This window comes from Centruroides vittatus, unplaced genomic scaffold, assembly GCF_030686945.1.
Source record: "Centruroides vittatus isolate TY-2023 unplaced genomic scaffold, ASM3068694v2 contig_1218, whole genome shotgun sequence".
Taxonomy (NCBI): Eukaryota; Metazoa; Arthropoda; class Arachnida; order Scorpiones; family Buthidae; genus Centruroides; species Centruroides vittatus.
In genome coordinates this window covers 669,594-695,255 of record NW_027120780.1, presented here as the reverse complement: position 1 = coordinate 695,255, position 25,662 = coordinate 669,594, and the positions used below count along the sequence as shown (strand labels likewise).

Below are 25,662 nucleotides of genomic sequence, written 5' to 3'. Positions count from 1 at the left end.
TGCGGTTTGAAGACTTTTGCAGAGAAGATTTAAAGATTTTTCAGGTAAGTCTTAGTCCATATTGACTTTAGACGTAAGAATTTATTTAATATTACTTGAAGGATCGGTCCCAGAAGACATCTCGGCACATCGTTCGATGGTCGGCCGTTTGCGCTTTGGATTCGAATCTTTTAGATTTAAAAAGGCAGCTGCGGTCAGCATTTTGCTTTTCTCGGAAGAATTTAAGCATTAATTTAAGCTTTTGTTTTCACCGGACTAATTGCAAATTTTCTTTTTTTAAAAAATGGCGACGTTGGTGCGGCTTTGGAGGCGGTTCCGGCGGTGGCGCCGGAGGGAGGGGGTTCCTCGGACAACGCGGAACGAGTCTGTCGTTCCGTGCAGTTGGCGGAGCGGGGGCTCGACGAGCGAGAGGCAGCGGGTGAAGACGACCTTCCCCAAGTGCGCGTGGCGTGGCATCCTTCCGGAGTCGGGATCATGCGACGCTACACCCTGGGTCTAGTGCACCTGGCCAAGATCTTCCGGGGTCACCCGGCCACAGACCTTGCTGTGGCGGATGTAGAAAATGACAGCTCGTCCGAGTTGACATTTTCTGGTTGGTCGCGTTCTGCCCGTTCGTCCTCGACGGCGACGCCACCGCCTTGCCGAAGTCAGAACGGGGAGGAGTCAGAGGAGAGAGCCGCCGAAGTTGAGGGACCGTGCTGTCCGTGGTTTCGTTGCTGCGGACAGCTGCGGTTCCCTTGGCCTAGGCGGTGATCCTCTTCGATTTCCTCTTCTTCACCCAGATGCGACTTTCTACCGGATTTGACACTTTTCACCCGGACTCCACCTTTTCCCAGACGTGACTTCTCTTATTCGGTCGTGACCCATGGATTTGTCTCCCGAATGTGACACTTCTACTCACCGGACGCGACATTCGGCCGACCTTTCTTCCCAAACAGCTGTTATGAGGATTGAGCATCTGGTTAGGGTAGGTTAGATTAAGCTAGGCTAGGTCAGGTTTTCACTCTTCTCATAACACTGTTCGGGCAGAAAGACTGATAATGGTAATAATATTAACCTCAGGTAATAAATGAATGAACTTCTCGTTTTCTCACTGCCTTTGTTTTCTCTAGGAACATTTGGGAGGCGAAGTATCTCCCTCCCCAACTTTACCACCAAGAGGACCAAGTGGACAAGTGAATATCTTCCGAAATCTCCGATGGTAAGAACTCTTTCGTTTCATTTTTTAACACATTTTATTCTCGTATTGTAATTTACTGTTTTTCTGTTTATAGACATGTCGAAGATGTTCTTCGATTACACGCACGCACGGACATAACCTCACTGTACACGAAGATAAACACCGTTTAACCTTTACTCGAATTCTCGCACTCACACGCCTCGTTCTGTGTAATTCGACTGAATGAAACAACCCGAACACTCGCTTCCCACAAATCCAACCCCTGGGTCCTCGTCCCGGGAAGTGGAAACGCAAATTTTAAAGATAAAAACGCTTTAAATTGGCGGCCGAAGGGGCTCTGGTAATCACAACTTGCATGGTTTAAATGGAATTTTACACGTTCGCATTAATAATCGCTTTGTGATGAATTTTTCTGTTAAATCTCTAAATTTATTATGGTAAGAAATCTTTAATAAATCTGGCTGCACATTTATTAAATTCTAACGTTTTCGGTCGTATTAAATGACCTTTATCAAGAATAAACCGAAAAACAGAAAAAATCGAACACTTAGAACATTTGCATTAACGAACAAGCGTTTTGAAACGTTTTTTCAAAAAATTTTCTAGTGAAACTACGTGCGCCATCTCTACAAACGGCTAACATAACATAAACCTAAGAAATAATATCACATTAAAAATAATAAGATGCAAAAGAGAAATAATAAAAATATAAAATACGAATAAAAATAAAATGCAAAGAAATAAAGGCATAAAACGTGAAGCGGTTGGGAAAGAACACTAAACTGACGGGTTCTTCCCTTAAGCATGCTTCCTCTAAGCCACGTTTCTTGACATTTATACTACGCTTGATCGCCAGGCTGCCGAAACTTTACTTGCTTCTCGGAAGTTGATAGATTGCCCCCTTTCTAAATTTACGTATTTTTGAACATTGTTATGTAAAGTACTATTTTTAGTATCTTAGGAAACCGACACTAACTGCGGCCGGTAAAACTTCCGTTAACGTAACGGGTACTTTACGCAAATTCGAGATTAGTTTGCCAGGCCTGGGCTTTTACGCATGCACCGAAAATATTAGTAAGAATAACGACAAATATCAAGTCAAAGCAAAAGTTTCAAATATATTTAATTAATAAATAGAATTTACTATGTACAATTGTCTATAATCCAAAACAAAATTTATTAACGAAAATCAACAAGTCAACCAGACAATAAAACTCAGCTACTTAGCTTAATATTAATTCCCCTTTGAAAATTCGACAAATCAAATACTAAGGAACTATCAACAGAATCTCTTATGAACTAAACGTCTATCCGTCACCTCACTATACTAGGAACCTGTTTCCTCAATCCTCTCACTACCGTCAAATCGTCAATCGAATTCCTCTGTAACACCTTGGATCGCCTAATTCTCACTCTAGACTTCGATCAGGAATCACCTCGCTTTCTTCGGTTAACGTGCTGGTTTTATGCTGTGAGGTGACGTCACAACTCAGCTGGGTTACTCCCCTTATTTACATACTTAGTTTTCTAACATTAAGTTTCTTTCTGGCAGCTTTAATTTTCCGACAAAAGCTTATAAACCGTTTACAAAGTATTTAGCACAATTTTCTGGGATGTTATTACGGTTTAGTAAGTATTTCTTTACTAGTGAGTGTGGGGATTCCCCCCTCCATTTTTTTTCTCTGCGGACTGTTTATTTCCGCTGGGCAGCGCAAGTGCGCGAGATTTTTTTTCCTACGGCGCTCGTTCCTTCGTGAATTGGTTTATCTTCTTTTTTCGTTACTAATAAGAGAGTGGTGGGGAACCTTCGTCCTAAATAAACATAAGCCCTAAACAAAATATAATAAAACGAAAAATAATAATAAAATAAAAATAACGCTCGGACTCAGTTCCTTACAGTTAAGACGAATATCGCAATTAGTGGCAATGATTTTCCGAAAAAAGCTCCATTTAGATAACAATTGATCGGTTTGGTCGCAGAGACGACGAATGGGGTCTTTCCATTTATTTTAAGAGAGGTTTTCACCCTTTTCATTGTTAATTTTCGTTTAGCCCAAATTCAATCGAATTGTTAAAGCAGCATTTTTCAACCTGGGGGTCGCGAAACAATAATGAAATCATTTTATGAGAAAAAATCATTTATTATAAACTTATAAACATTTTACTTACAATAAGTTCACATGTAAAGAAAAGAAATTAATGTGATGGTTGCATTTGTTTTTCATTTAAAATTTTCTCCATACGTGGATTTAGAAACACACGAAAGCAAATTGTTTTTGAGTGATAAAAGACGATTCCTGTATTTAGTTTTTAGCGCAACCATAGATGAAAAACCCTTTTTACAGAGATAAAACGTGGCGACAGGAATTAATATTTTCAATGTTTCTGTGACTAACTTTCCATATTCATGTCGATAAACAAGCCAAAACGTATTTAAACCTTCAGATGTAAATTGCAGTTGTAGCGTTTTGTTGGCAGACATTTCGATGAGCTGGTCGTGAATCTCAGCTGGTAACTTAGCAGCGTCAACAACATTTTCACTAAACGGATTCAGTACCCATCTCTTCGAGAAATCATTTTTATCTCCCGGGAAATACTCCGCCAACTGAGTTTTTAGCTCACGCAAATGGATCTTCATGCAATCCAAACTGTGGTGAAGAATATTGTCTTGTTCATTCAAATTTTTCTCAATATAATCCAAAGCGAGTGGGAACATATCCAAATTTTTGCTTTGAAGGCGAATAATCCAGATATCAAGCTTTTTAATGAATGCATGAACTTTGTCTATCATTAATAAACTGTTTTTATCACGTCCTTGTAAATTCACATTCAAATCGTTTAAATGCGAAAATACATCAGCTAAGTAAGCCAACAACAACATATACTCATTATTCTGTAAAAACAATGAGAATGGCGTTGTTTATCCTGGAAAAATATTATTAATTCATCTCGCAATTCCAATACCCGGGTTAATACTTTACCTCGCGATAACCATCTAACTTCTGTATGGAAAAGAAGATATTTTTTTTTCTTTTTATTTTTGCACATTTTATTTCATAGTTTAGCAAACAAGCTGTTCTGTAACGGTCGGCTTTTAATAAAATTAACCAACTTTACAGCTTCACAAATAATTTGATTGAGATTTTCTGGTATATTTTTTGTGAGAAGAGCATGTCTGTGAAGGAGGCAGTGCGTTCTTTCAGCCCTTGGTATAAGACGATCTCTTAATATTTTCATTAATCCACTGTTCTTTGCTGTTATCGCCTTTGCACCATCACTACATACTGCAATACATTTTGTCCAATCTATGTTAGTATAGTTTCTCGTAGCTTCATAAAAAACATCAAAAAGACATTGTCCTGTTGCATGACCCGGTACTGTTTTGCAGAACAACATATTTTCTTTGATTGATGTGTCCCTATCGTATTCATACCTCACAAAACATAAGAACTGAAACATGTTTGCTACATCTGTTGATTCATCAAATTGAATACTAAAAAATTCACTCGAACTCATTTGCTGAATTATCTGATCGCGAACGTCGGCAGCCATGCCATCGATTCGCCACGATATTGTGTCGTTAGAAAGCGGAATGTTTTTCAATTTTTTTTGCTTCTTCCACACCTATTAAAACACTGACCATATCAATTGCAGTAGGCAATATGAGGTTTTTGGCGATTGTATGGGGTTTGGACATCTTAGCTACTCTTAATGCTACGAGATAAGATGCTTCAAGTACACTTTTATCAGTATGGCTCAACTTACAAATAGAAGTTTGTTGATTTCTCAAGGTATGTAATTTTCTTTCGAAAAATTCCAAGGGTTTGTTTTCATGAGCCGGATGTTTAGTTTCCAAGTGTCGAACTAATTTTGATGGCTTCATGCTTTCATCGGAGAGAACGAGAGCAAACAACGCATTGTGGCTTTCCATCCAATGAGGTGAAACCACAATTTAAATAACTGTCATTGTACAACCTTGTCTTTCTAACAACCGATTCACTGGATGTAGATGGCTCACTTCGTTTTTTCACAAATTTATCCATTTTGCATTAGAAATTTAAAAAAAATCAGTTTCACGGTTGACCACAAACTAAAATAAAAGCACCAGATTTTCAGACATAGGCTAAAATCTTTAGAATTTTTATCACTTTTACATGTTAATTTTAATTATTATGAAAAGCAATTTTCTGATGTTTTAATTCTTTAAATTAAGTAAGTTTTATGGAGAATTTTTTGATTTATCTAAATTACGTAATGAATTGCAATACAGTATTTATATTCACGTCCAGACTATATTAGCAAGTCACTCTTAGACATAAAAAATATTATAATTAATGACGATCTAAACAAAGATGTACTAAAAGAATTATATGATTTAATTAATATCATTAATTTTTACGGTACCATCTACCAGTGCGTCTGTTGAGTGCAGTTTTTGAACCATGAAGCGATACATTTGCAATGAGCACTCAGAGGAAAGATTGTCATCACTAGCGTTGCTTTCGATAGAAAAAGACCTGTAAATACTTTGATGGAATTAACAACGAGCGATTTTTATGATAAAGTAATTAACGACTTTGCGGAAAAAATTGCCTAATAGAGTAAGTTCATAAAAAATAATGAAAACAAGTTCTTACACCTTTTTGTTTCGTGTCAATTATCTATTTTAGTCACTTCCAGTATTTATTTAAATTTTTTTATGGAAACACAGCTTCCCTATCATCAAATGTCACCGCACGCCACTGCCTTCTTTAGCTATTTTCTAGATTTTATTTATTATAAATTCGAGATGAAACAAATCTAGTTTTATATCCCTTATCTAATTGCCTACATTTCACAGTTTGTTATTATTAATTAACGAAAAAAGTCGCGATTATTTCGTCCCTTGAATTTCAAACTAACGAGGATTTCCTGTATTATTTATTAATTTTATTTGTTGCTGTTTCATATTGAGTGTCTTTACAAGTCCACCGTGTTGAACATTTACTTCTATTGATATTTTTTTGTTAGGCTGCAATTTGAAAAAACTGTAGACCTGTAAATTTCCACTGTGGTCCGTCTGTCTTTCCCTAATCTCGAGAAAAGTGTTAAATAAATGAAATTCAAGACGAGACGCGGAAAGTTTAGGAGCAGTAGGCCCCGATTAACTATTTCAATTCAAAACGTTTTTCTGAAAGGAGTTAATAGATGACCGGCATGACTATTGCTGACAGGAAAAGTATGATGTATAGGATACCAAGGGTACAGGCATCACCTAGCTACGATACTGAATATATAATATATACATATATATGGGATTATATTTGTTGCCAGTCCGACGCTGGATATGTCGGGCTCCGTGTTGACTAGTAGCCAAGTAAATGGTAAATGAAACCACTGAACACTTGTAGTTTGTTGCAGATTCGTGCCTCGCCAACGGGCTAGACACGTACAGATTTCATGGTTTTATTCACGTGTTTAATATCTAAATAGGAATTAATTTCGTATAGAATCGCTTTTGCGTTACGTCGCTTTATTCCATCAATCCAATTTGACGGCCGGATGGCCAAGCGATCAAGGTGGCATCCTACTGTAATGAAATCCGAACGGATCGAAAAATCCCCAAGAATTTTTCGGGGGAGGTCCGACCGGATATGTCGAGCCCCGTTCCTTACCACCCGCCGCCTCATTGTGGGCCTGGCCAAACCCATAATGGGCTTCCTAAAAGAGGACTTCTTAGTGCCCATAGGGCGGGAAGAGCCAAAAAAAGTAACTTTTTTTTTAAGTAACCTTTTTTAAGCACTAGGATTGGTGTAACAAGATTAAGAAATATTAAATTTCTAAAGTTGTATTTCGAGTGTCAATAATTAACAATGCAATAATTTAAAACCTGCCTATGAAGCCAACTAAAAAAATATTATTGGGTTTTAATTAATCAAGAGTATTATTATTAATTTTACGATTATAGTTTGATATTAAATTCATTTTCATCAACAGAATTATCGCATATTCAATAAAGTTTAGAAATACGTGTACATGAATAATAATGTTTGGAGGAAATTTGGCTATTTTTCTTAGTTTCTGCTACAAGTGGATGGGAATGTGTTCGAATGAGTTATAAAGTTAATGTTTTTGGTCGGAATTACGATTGTCATAACCATCGTTAATTCTGGTCTTAGTTAAACTCTATAGTTCTTTATTGTGTAATTTATTTATCACATTTAAGATGAATGGAAACAACAATTCGACAGCAGCGGAACAGGTTACAGGTAATGAAACCGAAGATTGGACTGAAACAAAATGCTCTTTCTGCAAACAAATATTGGTGGAGAGTAGTGAACCCAAATTATTGCCGTGTTTACATAGCGCCTGTAAGGCCTGTTTATTAAATGAATCTGCTTCCAGCCCTGCTCCTAACAGTTCTACAGGTACAGTACATCATTTTCATTTTTTTTCATGTCACAAGTATATCAAAATACAAAATGTATCATTTAGTTAGCTTTAATTTTCATAAGATGCAATGCAATTAACAATGAAAATGTTTTCCTCCAAATATTTTATTATTTTCTTTAAAAATTTTATTATTATTATTTTTTAATGATTAGAAGGTTATCAAAGAATCTGCAGTTTTTTTTAATAGCAGAATCTATGGGGAATATTTTAAAAGTGTGTAATAACTAAACAAATACCTGTATACTACTACTAATAATTCAATTACAAGTAATATCTATGGTCTTCATAAGCAAATTTCTATATGAAATATCTATATAGACTAAAAAATTGTGGACATTGTTTATTCTTTTTTGATATTTGCAAGAATGATGGTTGTGTTGGCAGTTCGGCAGTTGTAACTGAGCAAATTGGTAGCTGTTTTGTAGCAACCTGGATCTGCCGAACAATGAGTGATGTTGCGTTTGAACAAAAAGCCTTGCTGATCGGTTTCGGGTAGTGTTGGGTAGCATAAACGAAAGACACTATCAAATGTGATGTCGAAATATCAAATGTGTTCCGAAAGAGCGCTACCGTAGAGGTCGTTTGGCAGAAAAATACGGCTCAGGAACAGTTGAGTCTGCCGAACGCAGCCGGTGTCACAAACTTAGAATTATAGAGTTTCTATGAGAGCAATGCATGGCCGGCTGCAGAGAAAACTTGGGCCTATGGTGGTTTATACTGTTATAAATTGTTAATTTATTAACAAAAAAATAAAATCTTTAAGACTCTATTTACTAATAAAGAAACATAAGTATTTCGTTTATTTAAAAAAGGGACAAAAAGGGTCCATTGTATCCTTTGGCCACATACCAAGATTTTGATGGCCATGGAGTAATATATTGTAGAATAGGATGATTGGCACAGTGACATATGTCCTTTATTTAAGAGAATAGTCTTTATTTCACTGCCCTGATTTTTAGATTTATGTTTTTCTAAAATGGCTTATTTTAGAATTCTTATTTTATGAATTGAAATAGTAAATTGAAAATTGGCATGTTTTGGCACTGCATCTGTTAGTGTCATATGCATGTGTTTGTATATATTATTGTACTGTACTTAGATGTGTGTTTAGTTTAGATGCTGTAGTGTAAAATTTTAAAATATCTCACAGATAAACATATAAGCAAAATTCAATTATTTTTAAAGTCTCCCTGGATCTAATTCCCCCTCTGAACAAGTATTTTCATCAGTGAACAATATGTGGACCAGTGAAAAATCCAATTAAAATTCAAAACATTGGAAGCATGCATTTATACCAAATGCAACTTTGACAAGAATTGTACACACTTTTATGAATTTTTAAAACACTGAACTTTTTTAATTAAATCAAATTTTTCTTGTGAAAGTATCAAAATGATTATTTTTTTAAAAGTAATAATATGAATGTTTAAAATGCTATGTATATGCTTATTATATGATAAATGTTATAAAGCTTACAAACTTACAAGGCTTTTAGTTTTAGTATAACAAATGAATGCAACTTGCTTTTTTATTATGAAACAATTTCTGATTTGTCCTTTATTTTCTTAAAAAAAATTATGGTCACTGTAACATCAAACATACCTGTTTTTGTCTGTTTTTAATATTTTGATTGTAGAATCAATATTTGAGTAGAACAATTTTATTAACATGCCAATATAATGTCACCAATTTATGAATTGGCTATATTTTTAAAATTAAAGTTCAATCAATTTTAGTTTTCATTTTCATTGATTATGAAATCCATTCCCAGTTGGATTGTAAATGATATGTCCACCCATTTTAGAGCTGTATCTTGTTTCATAAGCACTTAATATCTGACTTTATATTAGTGCTGTGTTTACTTTGTTTCCATTAGAAAATAAAAACTTTTTAGTTTTTTCATAATTTAACAAAGTGTGTATTTTTATAAAAATAAAATTAGTTTTTATTGTATGTTGTTTGTAGTATTTAGGAAAGTGTAGAGTATATTTTGGAAATAGATATGTTAGTTTCTCTGATATATTAGTAATTAAATAATTTAGAAAATTCTGGAAAAAAAAATTGCTTGAATCAGGATCTGAATTTGTAAATTTTGCTGAATGATTGTACTACGATTTCTGCTGTTCAAACTTTTTACTAAATTGGCTTTCTTCCAGACAAGTTAATTGCAGATTGATATATAACAACATGCGACTCGTAGTTACAAATTATTTAATTAATTGAATACGTTGATAAAATAAAATTTAGTATAAAACTTTGGATTTAGAAAGTATTGAAGCTTTGTATAATTAGATATCTACAAATTTTACTTCCCATTAAGAGATGTTTATGAAAATAGGAATTATTCTAAAAAATTGTTTAGAAACTAGCCTGTAAACTTATCAGGAAAAAATATACTAGAATGAACTGGTTACATCAACATATATATATATATATAAATTAAATAAGCAGATTAATATATTTATTATTGTATGAATCCAAAATAGAGATTTATTATACATATTCAGACAGAAAGAATAAAAAGGTTGTAAAATTGATTATAAAAAGATTTGAAATGATAACCAACTATTTATATTATCTTTAGAAATATAAATTATTAAACTTGGCAAATATTCAATCTTTTGCTCATATCTGTATTATTATTTTCCTTATGTATTTCATAGAAAGCTATAATGAGATTCTGTTATTAGTCAGTTAATTTAAATTTACAGATAACTAATATACTGAATAGTTAATATTTTATTAAATATGAATGAACTTTACAAGTTATAATAAAATTTAAAATAATTTTATTTAGAATTTAATTAATTACTTAACCATTTTAAGTCCCAATAATTTGGCAGTTTGTGTGGCTATAACTATAAATAGAATTTTTGATTTGATGTTTTTATATAAAATTTAAAATGTGCATAGTATTTGGACTACATTCATAAAACTTCATATTGTAAGCTGGAAAGGTACAAATTTACATTTTTATGGTTCTGAATTTTAGGTTATATATAGGTAGGCTATATACACTGTCCTAAAGCAGGTATCCATGAGCAATTTCAGCATATGATTTGAACATTTTTGACACTACACATGTGTGACCTAGAAAAATGATTCTTTCAATAAATTGTGTGGTTAGATGCTTGAGCTGCCTGGATATGCTTTTTTATCATGTGAATCACACACAGCCAATCAGCAACAAATAAGATAGTTTGATACCATTTTTTAATAAAATGACCTGGTGGATTAATACATCAACTGAGAAAGTAGTAGAAATTTTTGATAAAAGGGACGAAAATAGTACCAGTAAGAACCACCGCAAACTACAGGAAGTGAGAGCTAGCATACGCTCGGTCGCGCTCCCAAGCCCCGCCTTTTTTCCCATGATGCTATGGGCCATTTTTGCTAGGTAAGCTACTCAGGCATGAAGCAGCCACAAACTACACAACGTTTGCTCACATAATGTAGTCCACATGATGTGGATTGGCTATAGAACAAAGATTTTATTATAACCTATACTTCTACTCAGTCAGTTTTTGTTCCGAACTTTGGAACACCATGGGAAAAATATGCCTACTAGTTAAGCCTAACTAGGCTTAAGCCTATTTATAAACAACTATTTATTATTTTAATATACAACATTTATACCATTTTCTTTTCAATATTGAATGTATTAATCAAGTAATTTATGTACATCGATAAAATTCTATTATTTCTTTTTCGACATGTGGCACGTTTATGTAGTCATCCATTTTCCCCTGCTCTCTCTTGCTAGCATAATGCTCTCATTGTTGAATTTTGTGAACAGTGAGAGTACTCTCGTATCACTGCTCTAGCAAAGGAAAAACCACGTGAACAAGAAGAGAGGGGCAGAACCTTTGACGTCATCGCTTGTGCTAGGGCATGTTTACTAGCATTTTGCTCTTGCAAAGTGCTAGTTTGTGGTGGCTCTAATAATAATAAATTGATGATTTTTTTACAAATAATAAGTATATTGCTAAGATGATTGCATCATTGTCATCCATCTCTGATATATTTCTTACTTCCTTCCTGTTATATAGCATATGAATGAAGTGCAAATTGCATAATGGATATTAACTGTGCAAATTGTGCAGAAGTCATGTGATTGTGTGCATGTTGAAATCACTCATATATTAGATATACAGCTTTAGTGTCTTTTCTATAGACCTTCTCTCACTGAGAGGTACAGTACAGTACATGCTTTCAAAAGCATATGTTGCCAAATAATTCTTTTCAGTAGTCTTTACACCTGCTAGCTCTTCTGCTTATTTGTCATTGTTATTAATTGTCCATCTATATTCTCTAAGGTACTTGTTAATATTTAAAACTTTTTCCAGACTATGAAATACTTTAATTTTGATGACATAAAATTCATTCCTTTTTTTTCTCCAGACATAAACATTTGAAAATGAGAAAATTCAAAAATGAAACTGATAATACACCTATTTGTGTTTTTGCATGGTAGATACATTCCAAAGAACACCATATAAAACAAAAATCACATAAAAAAGTATAGTAGGCCTACATGCATCCCATGGAAAATTGCTTGATACCTCATTTCAAAGAGCAGTGACAATGTCACAATAAATAATTTTGTTGTATTTCACTTTTATTTTTCTTGTCTTAAAAATGTATTACTTATTTTATTCAATTAGACAAGCCACTCTGACTGTTGAACGTATATTTAAATTTAAAAGATAGCCCAGAAAAGTGTTGTTTTAATCTGTATAAATCCAGAATCTGATAATGAGATATTAACTCTCATTTAATTCTAAATAAAAATGATATGTTGGATTGTATGAGAATTTGATTTTTAGTGTCTGTGCTCTTTTTTTTATATTTTATTCAGCACATAATTTTTACAAAATAAAAAGTTTCAAATGATTAAATACATTTTTCAAAAAATTTTTCTGAAAATTTCTTTGTTTTCTCTCAAATGGAATAATTTAATGTATAATTATTAACAGATCACAAATTTCAGCTTGAGAATTATTGTTGCATTATTCCATTTTAGTGGGTTATGAAATATGTTTCCAGAGTCTGTTGAAGACTGGATGTCTTTATAGAAAATGTGCGCAGCAATATTTACCATTTTGATTGTCCACATATGCACTGCTGTACAGCATTATAATCAGTGTGAGTGTTAATTCTCAGTGCATATTGTTTATTGCTGGTTTATTTTACCAGAGTGATAAGAATATCACCATCTGGCAAAATTTGCGTGATTCTCTAGAAACACTATATTTTTAAGTATAGATTAAACAACAAAAAGTTTTCATTACAGCTTTGTATAGTGGGTCTTTAAAAAACTACAGCTTAGGATATTTAAGGCCCTAGATTAATTATAAGGCCCAAAGCTTTAGCCCGTTTAGGTCATGTATAAATTCTCTTCTATTTAAAACCATGGTATCAGCATCACTTACGAATGAGAACTAAAGTTTCATTTTCTCTGAAAAATTTGTTTATATTTTAAAAAAATAGTTTTACTCAGTTTAAATATTAAATTAAATTTAAAATTTTTAATTGTGTTTTTACATAATTCTTGATTATTTGTGAATGATGATGATGAGAGAAATCTCATCATCATTTCAAACTCCATCTTTGATCTTCTGATTAACAAACATTAAATGTCCAGCAATAACTTTACGAATACTTTCAGTCTTGTTAGAGATCTGCAGATAATATACAATCAAGAACATACAAAACTGTATAACTTGGATAACATTAACAACAATCCATATGGTCTTATACTTAAGTTGGAATAAAGGAATCATATAGTGCATTTTTTTTTTTTTTACTAATCTCTCTAAAGGATGACTACATTTAATGATGGGCTGATTATCAAGTTAATTAATGATGAATGACTAAATGGGATTGTATAATTGTCTAATTATCTGCTTTGTCATCTAGGAACACATCGTTCCTAGACGACAAAGTGCTAAGCGAAACAGCGTTAAACAAGACCATTTTAACATAGAGTAAATAGGGATAGGGGAACACACAACCAAAACATAAGCAAATTTTACTATAATTTTAAGTTACTTTTATATAAATTTTTGCATAATAATATATGTTAAATAACATATAAACATATGCGCACAGAAATGTAAAGTTAATTTTTTGTGACAAAGGTCCTGGCTCTTTGAAATTCTTGTTTTTTGCAATGAAGTCTTGTAGTTTCATTGGTCACTTTCTTTTTCTTTCCTTAAGCAAATGTTGGTAGCAGAAGATTGCATCCAAAACGCATCATTTTGCTTTTGCACTCCTTTCAAAATCTGAATCATTTGCAACAATTTGATCAACGATTTTGGTTATCATTACCAAACTTTTACTAAGGAAATCTGTAGAGAAATTCTTTGGGTTCTTCGTTTTCAGAGTACATGAAATCCTTGTTCTGCCAGTTCTTGAAGGTCATCATTGGTGAGACTGTCACCAGAAACCTGCAGTAACTCCTCAATATCCTGCTCGTCTACATTTCCTATCCTAATCCTGCTGGACTTTGGTCAACCTAACGATACAACAATAGGCTTTTCTTGTTGAGAATTCTTGGATACCTTCAGCCATAACTTCTTCCACATTTTGTTCGTGCATTTATCAGTTAATTCTTGTCAAGCAAAGTCAATATTTCCTATGGCATCCATGATGATATATTTTTTCCAAAATTCACCAAACAAGCATAGATTTAAAGAAAGAACAGCTTTTTGCCACCTTTTGCTCATTGGTTTGTGTTTGTAAATAATTGTATTATATATGAATCAATGAAATCAATTTCTGCAATAATTTAAATCAGTGTAAATTTTGAGTGTTTTTTTTTAGGCTTCAAGCAGACTGCATTATATTGAATCAGCATTAAGCAGGGTCTTACTGTATTAACTAATTATTGTCATGTATTTTTTAAAATACCTTACGAAAATCCAATTTTTTTTCTTTCTTTTTTTTAAATTTTGGTTTTTATAAAGCCTTGTTTCTTCTAACCTTTTATAATAATAGTTTTGCTTAGTGTCTGTCAATTAAACAATAAATATAAATATTTATTTTATTATTTATTTCCAGTTTAATGTTGTATGAAAATAAATTGCATAAATCTACCATAATCAAATTGGGTAACTCAGCTTTATCAAGGTTGCACTATAAACTTTAGTAGTTAGAGATTTGATTTGTACAGAAAGGAGAGAAAGGCTTTGATTGTTTTTTTTAATGTTAATTTAATAATTTTAAATTTAAAATATAGTAATGTTTTTCTAATGGAATGATCATTTTTCAATTACTCTAATTATTAGAGAATTAATCATTGAATGACAGTTAATTGTTGGAGGAGCTAATTAGTGTAATTAATTAATGATTAGCAAGATTAATCAGTACATCTCTGGAAAATTGGATCACCATCTATTCTTCATATCTGTGATGTCATGTGTCCTGTTCAATTTTAAGTTTCACCTTTCACTGCAGTAATACATCATGCTTTTACACACTGCAACTTCCTGGACATGATAAGGGTATTGAAAGAACACATTAAACAGATACTTAGCATTTCAAAACGAATATCCTATCTGGTAGAACATTTAATGAAGATATTTAACTTCACTTTGCCTTGACATAGGCACATACTGCAGTTGGGCTTTAGATAGGTCACACATTTTAATACACAATTAGAAAAATGCCTAAGGAAATTGCTAAAGTTCTGAACTCCTCCATTGCTTATACCTACCATCTTTTAGCTACTAAGGAATGATAAAGGCAGAATGGATCTGTTGAGAACACATGGATTTCATAGAATACCTATTGAAGATCCAAGATTTGGTGTTGATAGAGAATACATAGTGCAACATCTAGGAGCTTGGATGTTAGACTCAGGAGCAGGAGAGGAACACTCCTTACATCATTGGTTACCTTTGCTTCTATTCTGGTTGTGCATGTGAGGTAACATGCTAAAATGTCATGTTACAGCCCAAGGGATTTAAGAAGTTTGGAGATTTTGGAGAACTAAAAATCAACTAGAAAGGCTAGGTGCATCAATTTCTATGATGCTGATAATATTTCTAATGCATGGAAATTTGTTTGAGGTTGTATGATACAAAATGCTATGTTAATATGATGGAAACAATAGAAATTACTGCTCTTAATTTTTGCTATTGTTTCAGATGTTAGGAATGTAGCCTATGCATTTAATTCTTGCTAATTTGGCATCTTTACTGTGTTATAAATTTTACTTTTCTGGTTGTGTTTTATATAACAGAGGGAAAGTATAGCAATCAGTCAAAAAACAACAACCAAAGATTTTAACATTTTTGGACTTGGGAAAGACATTGAAATGTCAAGAATATTCAGGGTTTTTCTGTATATACAGATGTCTGTGTGTGGGGGGAGCACATTTTGAAGCTTAATAACTCCAGTAAACTTCACAAATAGATCTGTTTAGAACAGTCTTGATCAAATGATCTCTTCCACACAAGAAAGCTCCTGGTTTGTCAGAAGGCATCTTATGACTTGAGTTTGATGGACAGTCCTTTATTTTCTACATAGATTGTACCAGTGAATGAGTCAGTCTGTAGTGTTTTTTGCTACTGGTTGATGGTCCAAATGAAAACACTTTTTTTTTTTTAAGTTTGGTTGACGTTTCACTGTTAAAGTCCAGACAAAAACAAAAACTCAAAAATTCCCTTTTTGATTGTCATCTCTCCTTTTAAGTGATTCACTAGGCCTATGAATGTCCAATCCAGAACTGGGTCAGTAACTTCAGGTTTGCTCTTGTTTAGGACTCTTGATAAATTTGTAAAAATTGTCTCCTGCTGACTGACCTCTTTTAGAAAAACCAATCCTTTTAGGCAGAAGACAAAATCACTTTGTCTTCCACAACATCTTTGTTAGGCCTACTTGACAACCCCTGTGTCTTTTGTCAAAAATTTCTGAAATTTTACAGTGTGGTTCGTGTATTAAGGGGATTGATGTTATTAAATTTTGGTGATGAAAGGTTGATGGGATGATCACATATCTTGAGTAGGGTCAGATTTAATGAAGATTTTACTCATTAGCATTTAGAGTTTTTTGTAAAACTCATCTCTACCCTCAAAATTAATTATTATAAAATGGCAAAAAGCTTAATGATATAAAAAGTATTTTAAATAAAATATAGTAATGGTGCCACACAAATTTTTACTTTTTTGCCAGGAAAGTTACACAACTCGTATGCTCTTTATCCATAAATTTAAAAAATTTTTGAAATGTTCTTATAAATATGACTGTTTTGTGATTTTGAGTTTGTAATTGTAATGTTTTATTTGATATGCAATCTTACTACAACACTTGCTGAAAGAATTCTTTATTAACAAATGTTTTCAACCTACTATCATCAGGTTTGTAGTTTTAGCAAATGTTCCACAAAACAAACATTCAGTTCGAAGTTTTACATTTGAAGTATTCTAAATAGAAATTTAAAATTACACGAATTAAATAAATTATGAAAAATAAGATTAACAAAGTACAAATAAAAATAAAATTAAGAAAAATAAAATAAAAGTTAAGAAAGTATAACATAAAAATGAAGTCAAAGCTGACTATAGGGTAATGCACAACTTGAGTTTTTATGTCCTAATCTTTTTTCTGAGTTTGTATCTCCTCTAAGTATCAGCTTTGACTACATTTTACTTCTTTTTCTATTAATATTTGGCATGTGAAACTATTTAAAACTTTATTAGTGTTATATTTATTGCTTTTTAGTGTTTTGTAGATGACTAATGATCTGTTATAAGTTGATGGTATTTTTGAATTTAATTGCAAAGAAATTTACTAATTTAAGTGCAAAAACGTAAAAATTATATTTTTATATTTTATATATATATTTTTGTAGAACTGATTTTAGTTGTTCTGTACCTCTTAATGAAAGCAAATAGAGGTGACAGTAGAAGAAAGTTTGAAAGTAAGTTTCAGAAAGATTAAAATTTTTGATAATGAAGACTTGAGAACATTCTAAGTCTTTGCTGAAAAGAATTGGTGAAATTATTAGATCTGGAAGTGTATTTTTTTATTTTTGATATATTTTTTTACATTATTGATGTACAGTAGAATTTTGTTTTAATGGATTGTGGAACAGTGGATTTTTTTCTCAGGTTTCACCAAATCAATATAATTTTACCTTCTTTTAGTGGATTCATAACTCAGAGGAATGGATTTTTTCTAGCTCCATCTATTGTAAACTTTGCAACTTTTTCAATGTTTAGCTAATATTTGATTGCTTCCAGAAATTTGAGTTCAATGATACACTTGTTACATCTAGGATATGTACAATTGAAGAATTGTACAAAGAGAGTCAGCAGGCTATGATTGAGGAGGAACCACTTAGTGAACATTCTGATGCTGGTCAAAGTAATGCCAAAATTTAGTGAGGTCAAATCTTTTCAAATCATGAAGACCTTGCTGACAAGTTTCAGCAAATTGTGAAGTCAACGGGGTGCTAATGAGCATACATGACCTGCCTCTGTGCTTGCAGTATATACAGTTTGTCAGCTTTATTGTATACATATACAGCATAATATACATATGTCTCTCTACAGAATAAAGAATAGAGATCTCAAAAGACTGAATAATTTCAAATACAGGTAGTTTTTATATGTAGGGGGATGATAAATGGAAATATTTTCAAATAACAAATATTTTTCTGGGTAAGCAGAAAATCTATTGTTTGTGATATAACAGTTTCTTGGAACAAATGATTTTCAGCAGCCTGAGTGATCCATTAAAGCAAGATTCTATTGCATATTCTTCTTTGATTAAGATTATTATTATTATTATTTTTTAGTTCTTGAAACTTCAATACTTTTTGTTTGTAGCTGCTGCTTCTTGACATATTTTATTGTTTGTGGAATATGTTTGACGCTACTGCTATTATTATTATGTTGGGTTAAGTGAGAGATACTCGGTTAACACCGGTGGCTGTGTACTATGCCGGACCAAAGTCAAGGCATAGTAACCAAAACAGAAATTAAAGAAGTGTATCAGTGTGCGTGTCTGTATTCAGGAATTTTCTCACAATATGACATGTATTCAATATAGTGGCCTTCTGTAGTGTGATGTATATGTTTCTATTCAATTGTAATGTGCCCAGGCTTTTGTGTAGTGTGTGTGGTATGACACCTGTAGAGGAGAGAACAACAGGTACAATAAGCACCTTATCCATCCTCCACAGATGCCTTATTTCCTGGGCGAGTTCTGTGTACTTGCTAATTTTTCAGCACATGCGTTTTGTATATTGTGAGTGTTTGGAATGGATATGTCTATAATGTATGTGATTTTATTGTGTTTGTCAATGAGTGTGATGTCTGGTCTGTTGTGGTAAATTGTTTTATCTGTGATTATGGCTCTGTCGTAGTACATTTTGTGCGTGTTGTTTTCCAATACTGTCTGTGGAATGTATTTGTAGTATGGCTCGTGGATGTCTACTAATTTGTGTTTCTTTACAAGCTCTTGATGTATTATATTTGCTACTTGATTATGTCTGTGTAGATAATCTGTCTGTGCCAAGAGCTTGCAACCAGAAGTGATGTGTTGTATAGTTTCTGGCATGACATGACATTTTCTGCATGTGTCATTTGTGAGTGTTGTATATTTGAGTATGTGTTTTCTGCAGTTTTTAGTATTTATGACCTGATCCTGTATGGCGATCATGAATCCTTCCGTCTCCCCAAAGAGGCATCCCCGTGCTAACCAGCTGTTTGACGCAGTTTTGTCAACAAAATCCTGGGCCAGATCATAAGGATGCCTACAATGGAGTGCCTTTCGAGCCCACGATTGCTTAATGGTGTCTGTGCTTTTTATATGTTGTGTTATGTCCATATGATGTGAGTGTAAGTTTAATGGTGTGTTATTTGAGTCTGCTAGAGTTACTGCTTTATGTAATTGTGGTGTTTCTTGTTTTTTGTAGAAAAACTCTCGCAGTGACTGTATTTGTTTGTAGTGAAGGTTAACTATGTCAATCAGGCCACGTCCGCCATCTTTACGTGGAAGGGTTAATCTTTCTGTGGCAGATTTAGGATGATGTTGTTTATGCTTAGTAAGTGTAGTTCTTGTTTTCCTTTGGAGTTGCTCGAGATCTGTGTGAGTCCAATGTATAACTCCAAAAGAATATGTAAGTACTGGAATGACATATGTGTTTATTGCTTTGACTGTATGTTTTGCATTTAACTGTGTTCTGAGAATAGCATTTAACCTACTTTGGTATTCTTTAATTAATCTTTGCTTTATTTGTGTATGTTCTGTTAGTTTGGCCTGTTGGAATCCTAAATACTTGTAGAACTCGCCCTCTTCCATGGATTCAATAACGTCTCCATTTCCAAGCGCAAAATCTTCTTTCTTCAGGATTCCTTTTTCTATGTGAAGTGTTTTGCATTTATCTAGGCCAAATTCCATTTGTATGTCCTTGGTGTATGAATGTGTGATTTGTAGGAGTTGATAAAGTTGTTTTTGTGTGGATGCATAAAGTTTTATGTCATCCATGTACATGAGATGTGACAGTGTAAACTGTGTTGTTTTTTCATGTCTGATATTGTAACCATATTGCGTGTTGTTTAACATGTTGGATAATGGGTTCAGGGCTAAGCAGAACCAGAGAGGACTCAAGGAATCTCCTTGAAAAATTCCTCGCCTAATAAAAATTTGCTTTGTTTGTATGGAAGTGTTACTAACCCTGAGATGTAGTGTTGTTCTCCAGTGCTGCATAGTGTTTTGAAAGAATGCAATGAGTGATGGATGTATTTTGTACATGTGTAGAATATGTAGCAGCCAACTGTGTGGAATACTGTCGAATGCTTTTCTGTAGTCTATATATGCCATGTGTATGTTTCTGTGTTGTTTGTGTGCTTGCCGTACAATGACTGAATCTATGAGTAACTGTTCTTTGCATCCCCTGTGATTTCTACAGCAACCTTTTTGCTGTTCCGTTAGAATGTCGTGTTCTTCAATATGTTTGTATATTTTGTTTGCGATACAGGATGTCAATAATTTGTAAAATGTTGGGAGACATGTAATTGGTCTGTATTGTGTGGGGTCTCTGGTATTGTTGTTTTTAGGTTTCATGTAGGTGATGCCCTGAGTAAGAAAATTTGGCATGTCTTGTGGATTGATGATGGTGTGTGTTAGATGTTTAGCTAGTTCCTGGTGCAGTGATGTAAACTTTTTGTACCAGAAATTGTGAATGTTGTCTACACCAGGTGTCTTCCAGTTGTGTGCTCTGTTAACAGTGTATTGGAAATCATGTATGTTTATTTCAGCACAGGGCATAGTTGGTATGTTGTGTAAGTTTCTGTTCTCCTCTTCAATCCAGCCTGCATCAGCATTGTGCGTGACAGCACTGGACCAAAGAGAAGACCAATATGTTGTGAGTTCTTCTTCTGTTGGTGTGCCACTGTGCTATGTATCAGTGTTTGTTTTGGTATTAATTTGTCTGTAAAAGAGTTTTTCATTGTTTGTAAATAATTTATTTTGTTGTTTTCGTAGTGTACATGTTTTGTATCGTTTGAGTCTACGTGCTTTGGCAGCAAGTTTTTGTTTTAGTGTATCAATGTATTCTGTAATGTGTGTGTTGTGATGTTCATGTTTTGTGTGTGTTTTTATTTTCTTGAAAATATTGTTGAGTTGTTTCTATAATTTGGGTGTTATGTTGTTTTTAGTGTATTGTGTCAGTCTGCCTAATTGCTGTCTAATGTCATTTACAGTGGGTGATCAGTTAACAAACAAATCGGATAATGAACACTTTCACGAAAGATTTTTATGTTCGGACAATGAACACTTCACAGAACAAACATAAGAAGAAGCAACGTAAAATAATGAATACCGATCGGTCTTCCCTCGTCTTCAGGCAAAGTTCAAAACTTTTCGGAGTGACATTCACCCAGGTATATACTGATCGGATAGTATTCATCCGAACTTTGAAACTCGCCCTTGTAATTCCAGCCTTTTATTTTTCTGACTGAAACAATTAAAAAAAATTTTTTTTTATAGTATTTGTGAGACTGTCAGGTGGGCACTCTTTAACTTTTGCATCAATTTTTATTTTTGAAAGGTGAGAGTATAATAGCAAAGGTAGAGAGTGGGCAGAAGATGTCTGATGTTGCTGGGTAGTATGGCTTGAACAGGTCTACAGTAGGTCACAGTTTATACTGTATTTTTCTTAGATAAGATTAATCAAGAAGGCTCAAGCAGCTAAAGAAGTAACAAAAATCACTTCTGAAAAATAAAGAACATTGAAGAGCTCATAATGGAACCTGAAACTGATTTGATGACAGAAGAACACCAAGAAACTCGGCGAGATATGTTTTCTTTTGAAAAAGAGGATTAATGCCGATATCTGCTATTAAAGATTTTTTGAAGAAGTGGAAGGATGTCGGAACAATGGTCTTAGAATGGCATCCAAATCAGGTTAATAGGCTTAGAGATCTTTATACAGTAGAGAGTCGTTAATCTGAATCAATTGGGGACTGGGGTTGTTCGGATTAGTGATTTGTTCGGATAACCGATTATGTACGAAAAAATATATTAATCTGTCCGATGTTCAAATTTTTCTCTGTTGCGTGTCACTTCGTGTCAAATTTTTGTTGATTTTAAGCCTAACGAAAATTTTTATAATAATAATCGAGGCTGTTGTATCGTTAAAAATTATTTCTTTATTTTGTACAAACAAAATAAATATATTGAAGAATATAAAAACATGAAAATTACACTTTAGAAGTAAATCTAGTATCAAAAACGTTCGATTCAGCACGACACAGTCCAACTGAAAATCGTTCGGATAACCGGCGATTCAGATAACCGGGGTTTGGATTAACGACTCTCTACTGTAATTACAATGCTATTGATTACTTCTGAAAAATCCTGAAGAAGAGAGTAAAGCAATCAACATTAGACAGATTCTTTAACTCTTACAAACAGAAAAAACATGACTAATAAAAATGCAAGACTATGTATGTATGTATTTTTATTATTACATATAAATAAACATAAGAAAGTATATATTTTTTTATTTTTTGGAGTTTCCAGAATGAATTAATCAAATTCCCATAAAAACCTATGGTAAATCGATAATCGGGTAACAAACAATTTGGATAGCAAACAAAGGCTTGGAATAGATTATGTTCGTTAACTGATCACCCACTGTATTTGTGTTTCTATTTTTCTCTGTCAGGCAGGCTTGTGATAGAATTGTGTTTTGTGTGTATCTGTCTGCAATTGTATTTTCAGTCTATGATGTGTTATTACTGTGCCCATCCCAGCATAAACTAACGTATGAATGTCTGAGAGTGTAGAAATTAAATGGATGTTATGTGGTAGTAAGTGAGTGTTTTCATAATTTACTGTTTTTTCTACTACCTTTGATGTGTTGATTATTGGTATTTGTGGTCTTTATGTGTGATCTGTACCTATATTTAGCAAGTTTCTTGAAGTATAAGTGAGAACGTATTAACTAAATCTATGTCTCTTATCAGTGGTGGATAAGGAAGTGTCTGTAGTATCATTAGTGGTAGTTGTTGTCTATGTGCTATAATCAGTGCTTGTTGCTGGATTATCCTGGCAGGTTATGTGATCTTTATTAATGTCAAATGTTTCTATCTGTTGATGTATTTGATCAACATGTTGTTTGATAAGTTTGAATGTTGTTAGTTGGATAAGGTTGTTGTGTACAATTGTTTTTTTTGATCAACAACCTTTTGTTTGGTGGCAGTGAGGTGAGGATATCATTGTGTGAATCTATGGTATAGTTGTTGTTTGTATGCTGTCATGTTTGTTTTGAGTTTTATGATGATGTAGTAAGTATGGATGATAAACTCGTTCATTTCTGTTGTTTATTTCATCCGTTGGCGTGGTTTTCCAGTCTTTGTGGTCTGTGGATGCATTGCCACAGAAACACCAAGGCTAGGTTGGTTCCTCACATCTGTTGAGGGCATTGCAGTAGCCATGCTTGGGCCGGCACTGCTTTCGCCACTGGTAACCAAAGGAGACTGGTACATTTTTCGAATGTGAGCCTCTGCTTAATGCAGACCTTTTTAACTCGAGCAATGTCCAAGCCGGTATCATACTTAGATCTGGTTACTACCATGATAAATATCTCCACAGAATGTGGGTGTGGTCACTCTTAGCTTCATTTCTCTCCATAAACCTTACTGGCATGGGTGTCTCTACCAGGAGCTTGTGCTCCAGCCTTCATTGCCCTATGGATCAATAAAATTACTGGACTCTCCCACCGCAACCAGGTGGTGACCACAGAAGAGATATCATTATTGTTGTTTTTTTTTTTTTTTTGGTTAATTAAGCATTGTTTATCAGTAATGTTGAAATCACGATTCCTTGATAATTTATTTAAAAATTTGTAGAATTGTATGCTTTGAGAAGATAAAATGCTTATTAAAATTTTATTTAATTTTTGGATTGGAAATATTTCTCCTTAAAATGTTGCTGGAATTCTATAAAGCATAAATCATTTTATTTTTATCTTTAATAAATATCAGTGTCATGTTTGAGTTTTCAAATCTTAAACAATAAAAACTTGACTTAATAATGAGTTTTGTGTTAATTAAAGATAGTTTACTCCAAAAAAGGGAAAATTCTATGTAAATAAAAATTAATATAGGCCTACCTTGGAATGTGAAGAAAAAACAATTTCAAGCATTTATGATGCAAAGACATATATAGCAACTAAATTTTATTGAATTAAAAATTAATTATAATAGCTAATATAGAGTTATGTGATATATAATAAGGTATAAATAATATAAAGTTTAGTTCATATTCATAATCAGAGTTCCTAACTTTACATATGGTCTTTGTGCCTTTCATTTTAAAAAATATAAATGTTTTCAATATAATATGAATTATTTTATTAAACATATTTAAATTTTATAACATATACTCTATATCAAAGTATTTTACTGTATAAAATTGAATAAAACTTGTAAAATGTATTGATTAATCTATAATTAATTTTAAATGAAATTATGATGATATGCTTAATTAGAAACTTTACTGATTATCTTTTTAATAAAATTTTGTAGTTCCTTCTTTAAAATCAGATGTCTGTCCCTGTTGCAGTCAAGAAATAAAGCATTCTGATGTGATAGATCATCTGTTTTTGCTGGAATGTTTATCTCAATCATCTGATAGTGTTGGAAACACAGAAGAATCAAAAATATTTACTTGTACAAGTTGTGAAGATAGTGCTTTGGCATCTGGATTTTGTGTAGAATGTCAAGAATGGTTATGTGAAGCTTGCATTCAAGCTCATCAGCGTGTTCGTGTTACTAAAGATCATGCTATCCGTCCAAAAGAAGATATGGAAGGTGAACGGACTACTGGACTTGCTCAGAAATATCTGTTTTGCCCTTTACACAGACAAGTAAATATATTATTTTTTCATGTAAATTATAACAATAATTTTCAAATAAGATGAAATTGTTGTTAGAAATATATTCAATGATTTTTTTAATTAATAATAGAATTATCTTAATCTATTGGTTTTGGAACTATACTTTTTGTTTGTTTGCCTATCATCTTTAGGTAGCTTAACTGAATTTAAAAAAATTAAAATTATGTTATCTGAATTAATTATAAATCAAATTTAAATGTTCTTCATTTTCTGAGGATGAATTAAATTGATATAATGTAAAAATTGACATCTAATCAATTTAACCTGAATATATATATACACAGTGAAACCATCATTAACAGACACTCCCAAGTAGCAGACACCTTTACTTAACAGACATTTTTAGTAGGACATCTATATTATTTATCTCTATAGTGGACACACTAAGTAATGCATGCCGTCGTCCATGATCATTTGACTGTAGGCATTGAATAAATACTGGCTTAAAATAAAAATAGGGGAGGAAGGCAAGTTGTAAAAACTGAACAACGTTGAATATCTGTTAGAGAAAACTAATCTGGTTAAGTTGTCCATTACTATTTGTCGTCATACATATTAATGTTGTTAAACTTCTATCTTATTGTTGGAATTAAGCTTATGGTACTAAGAAACCATAAACTTTTCCAAAGTTATT

General features: G+C 32.9%; 1 protein-coding gene across 1 annotated transcript in view; it reads left to right on the top strand.

The window, feature by feature from the left end:
- The first annotated feature begins 7,227 nt into the window (after positions 1–7,227).
- Positions 7,228–25,662, top strand: part of bon (tripartite motif-containing protein bonus) — a 127,308-nt gene continuing 108,873 nt past the window's right edge. Inside the window, exons 1-2 of the mRNA XM_067285159.1 lie at positions 7,228–7,587; positions 24,658–24,998. Of these exons, the coding sequence (XP_067141260.1) occupies positions 7,386–7,587; positions 24,658–24,998 (543 nt within the window). The 5' untranslated portion in view covers positions 7,228–7,385. The remainder of the gene's footprint in view (positions 7,588–24,657; positions 24,999–25,662) is intronic.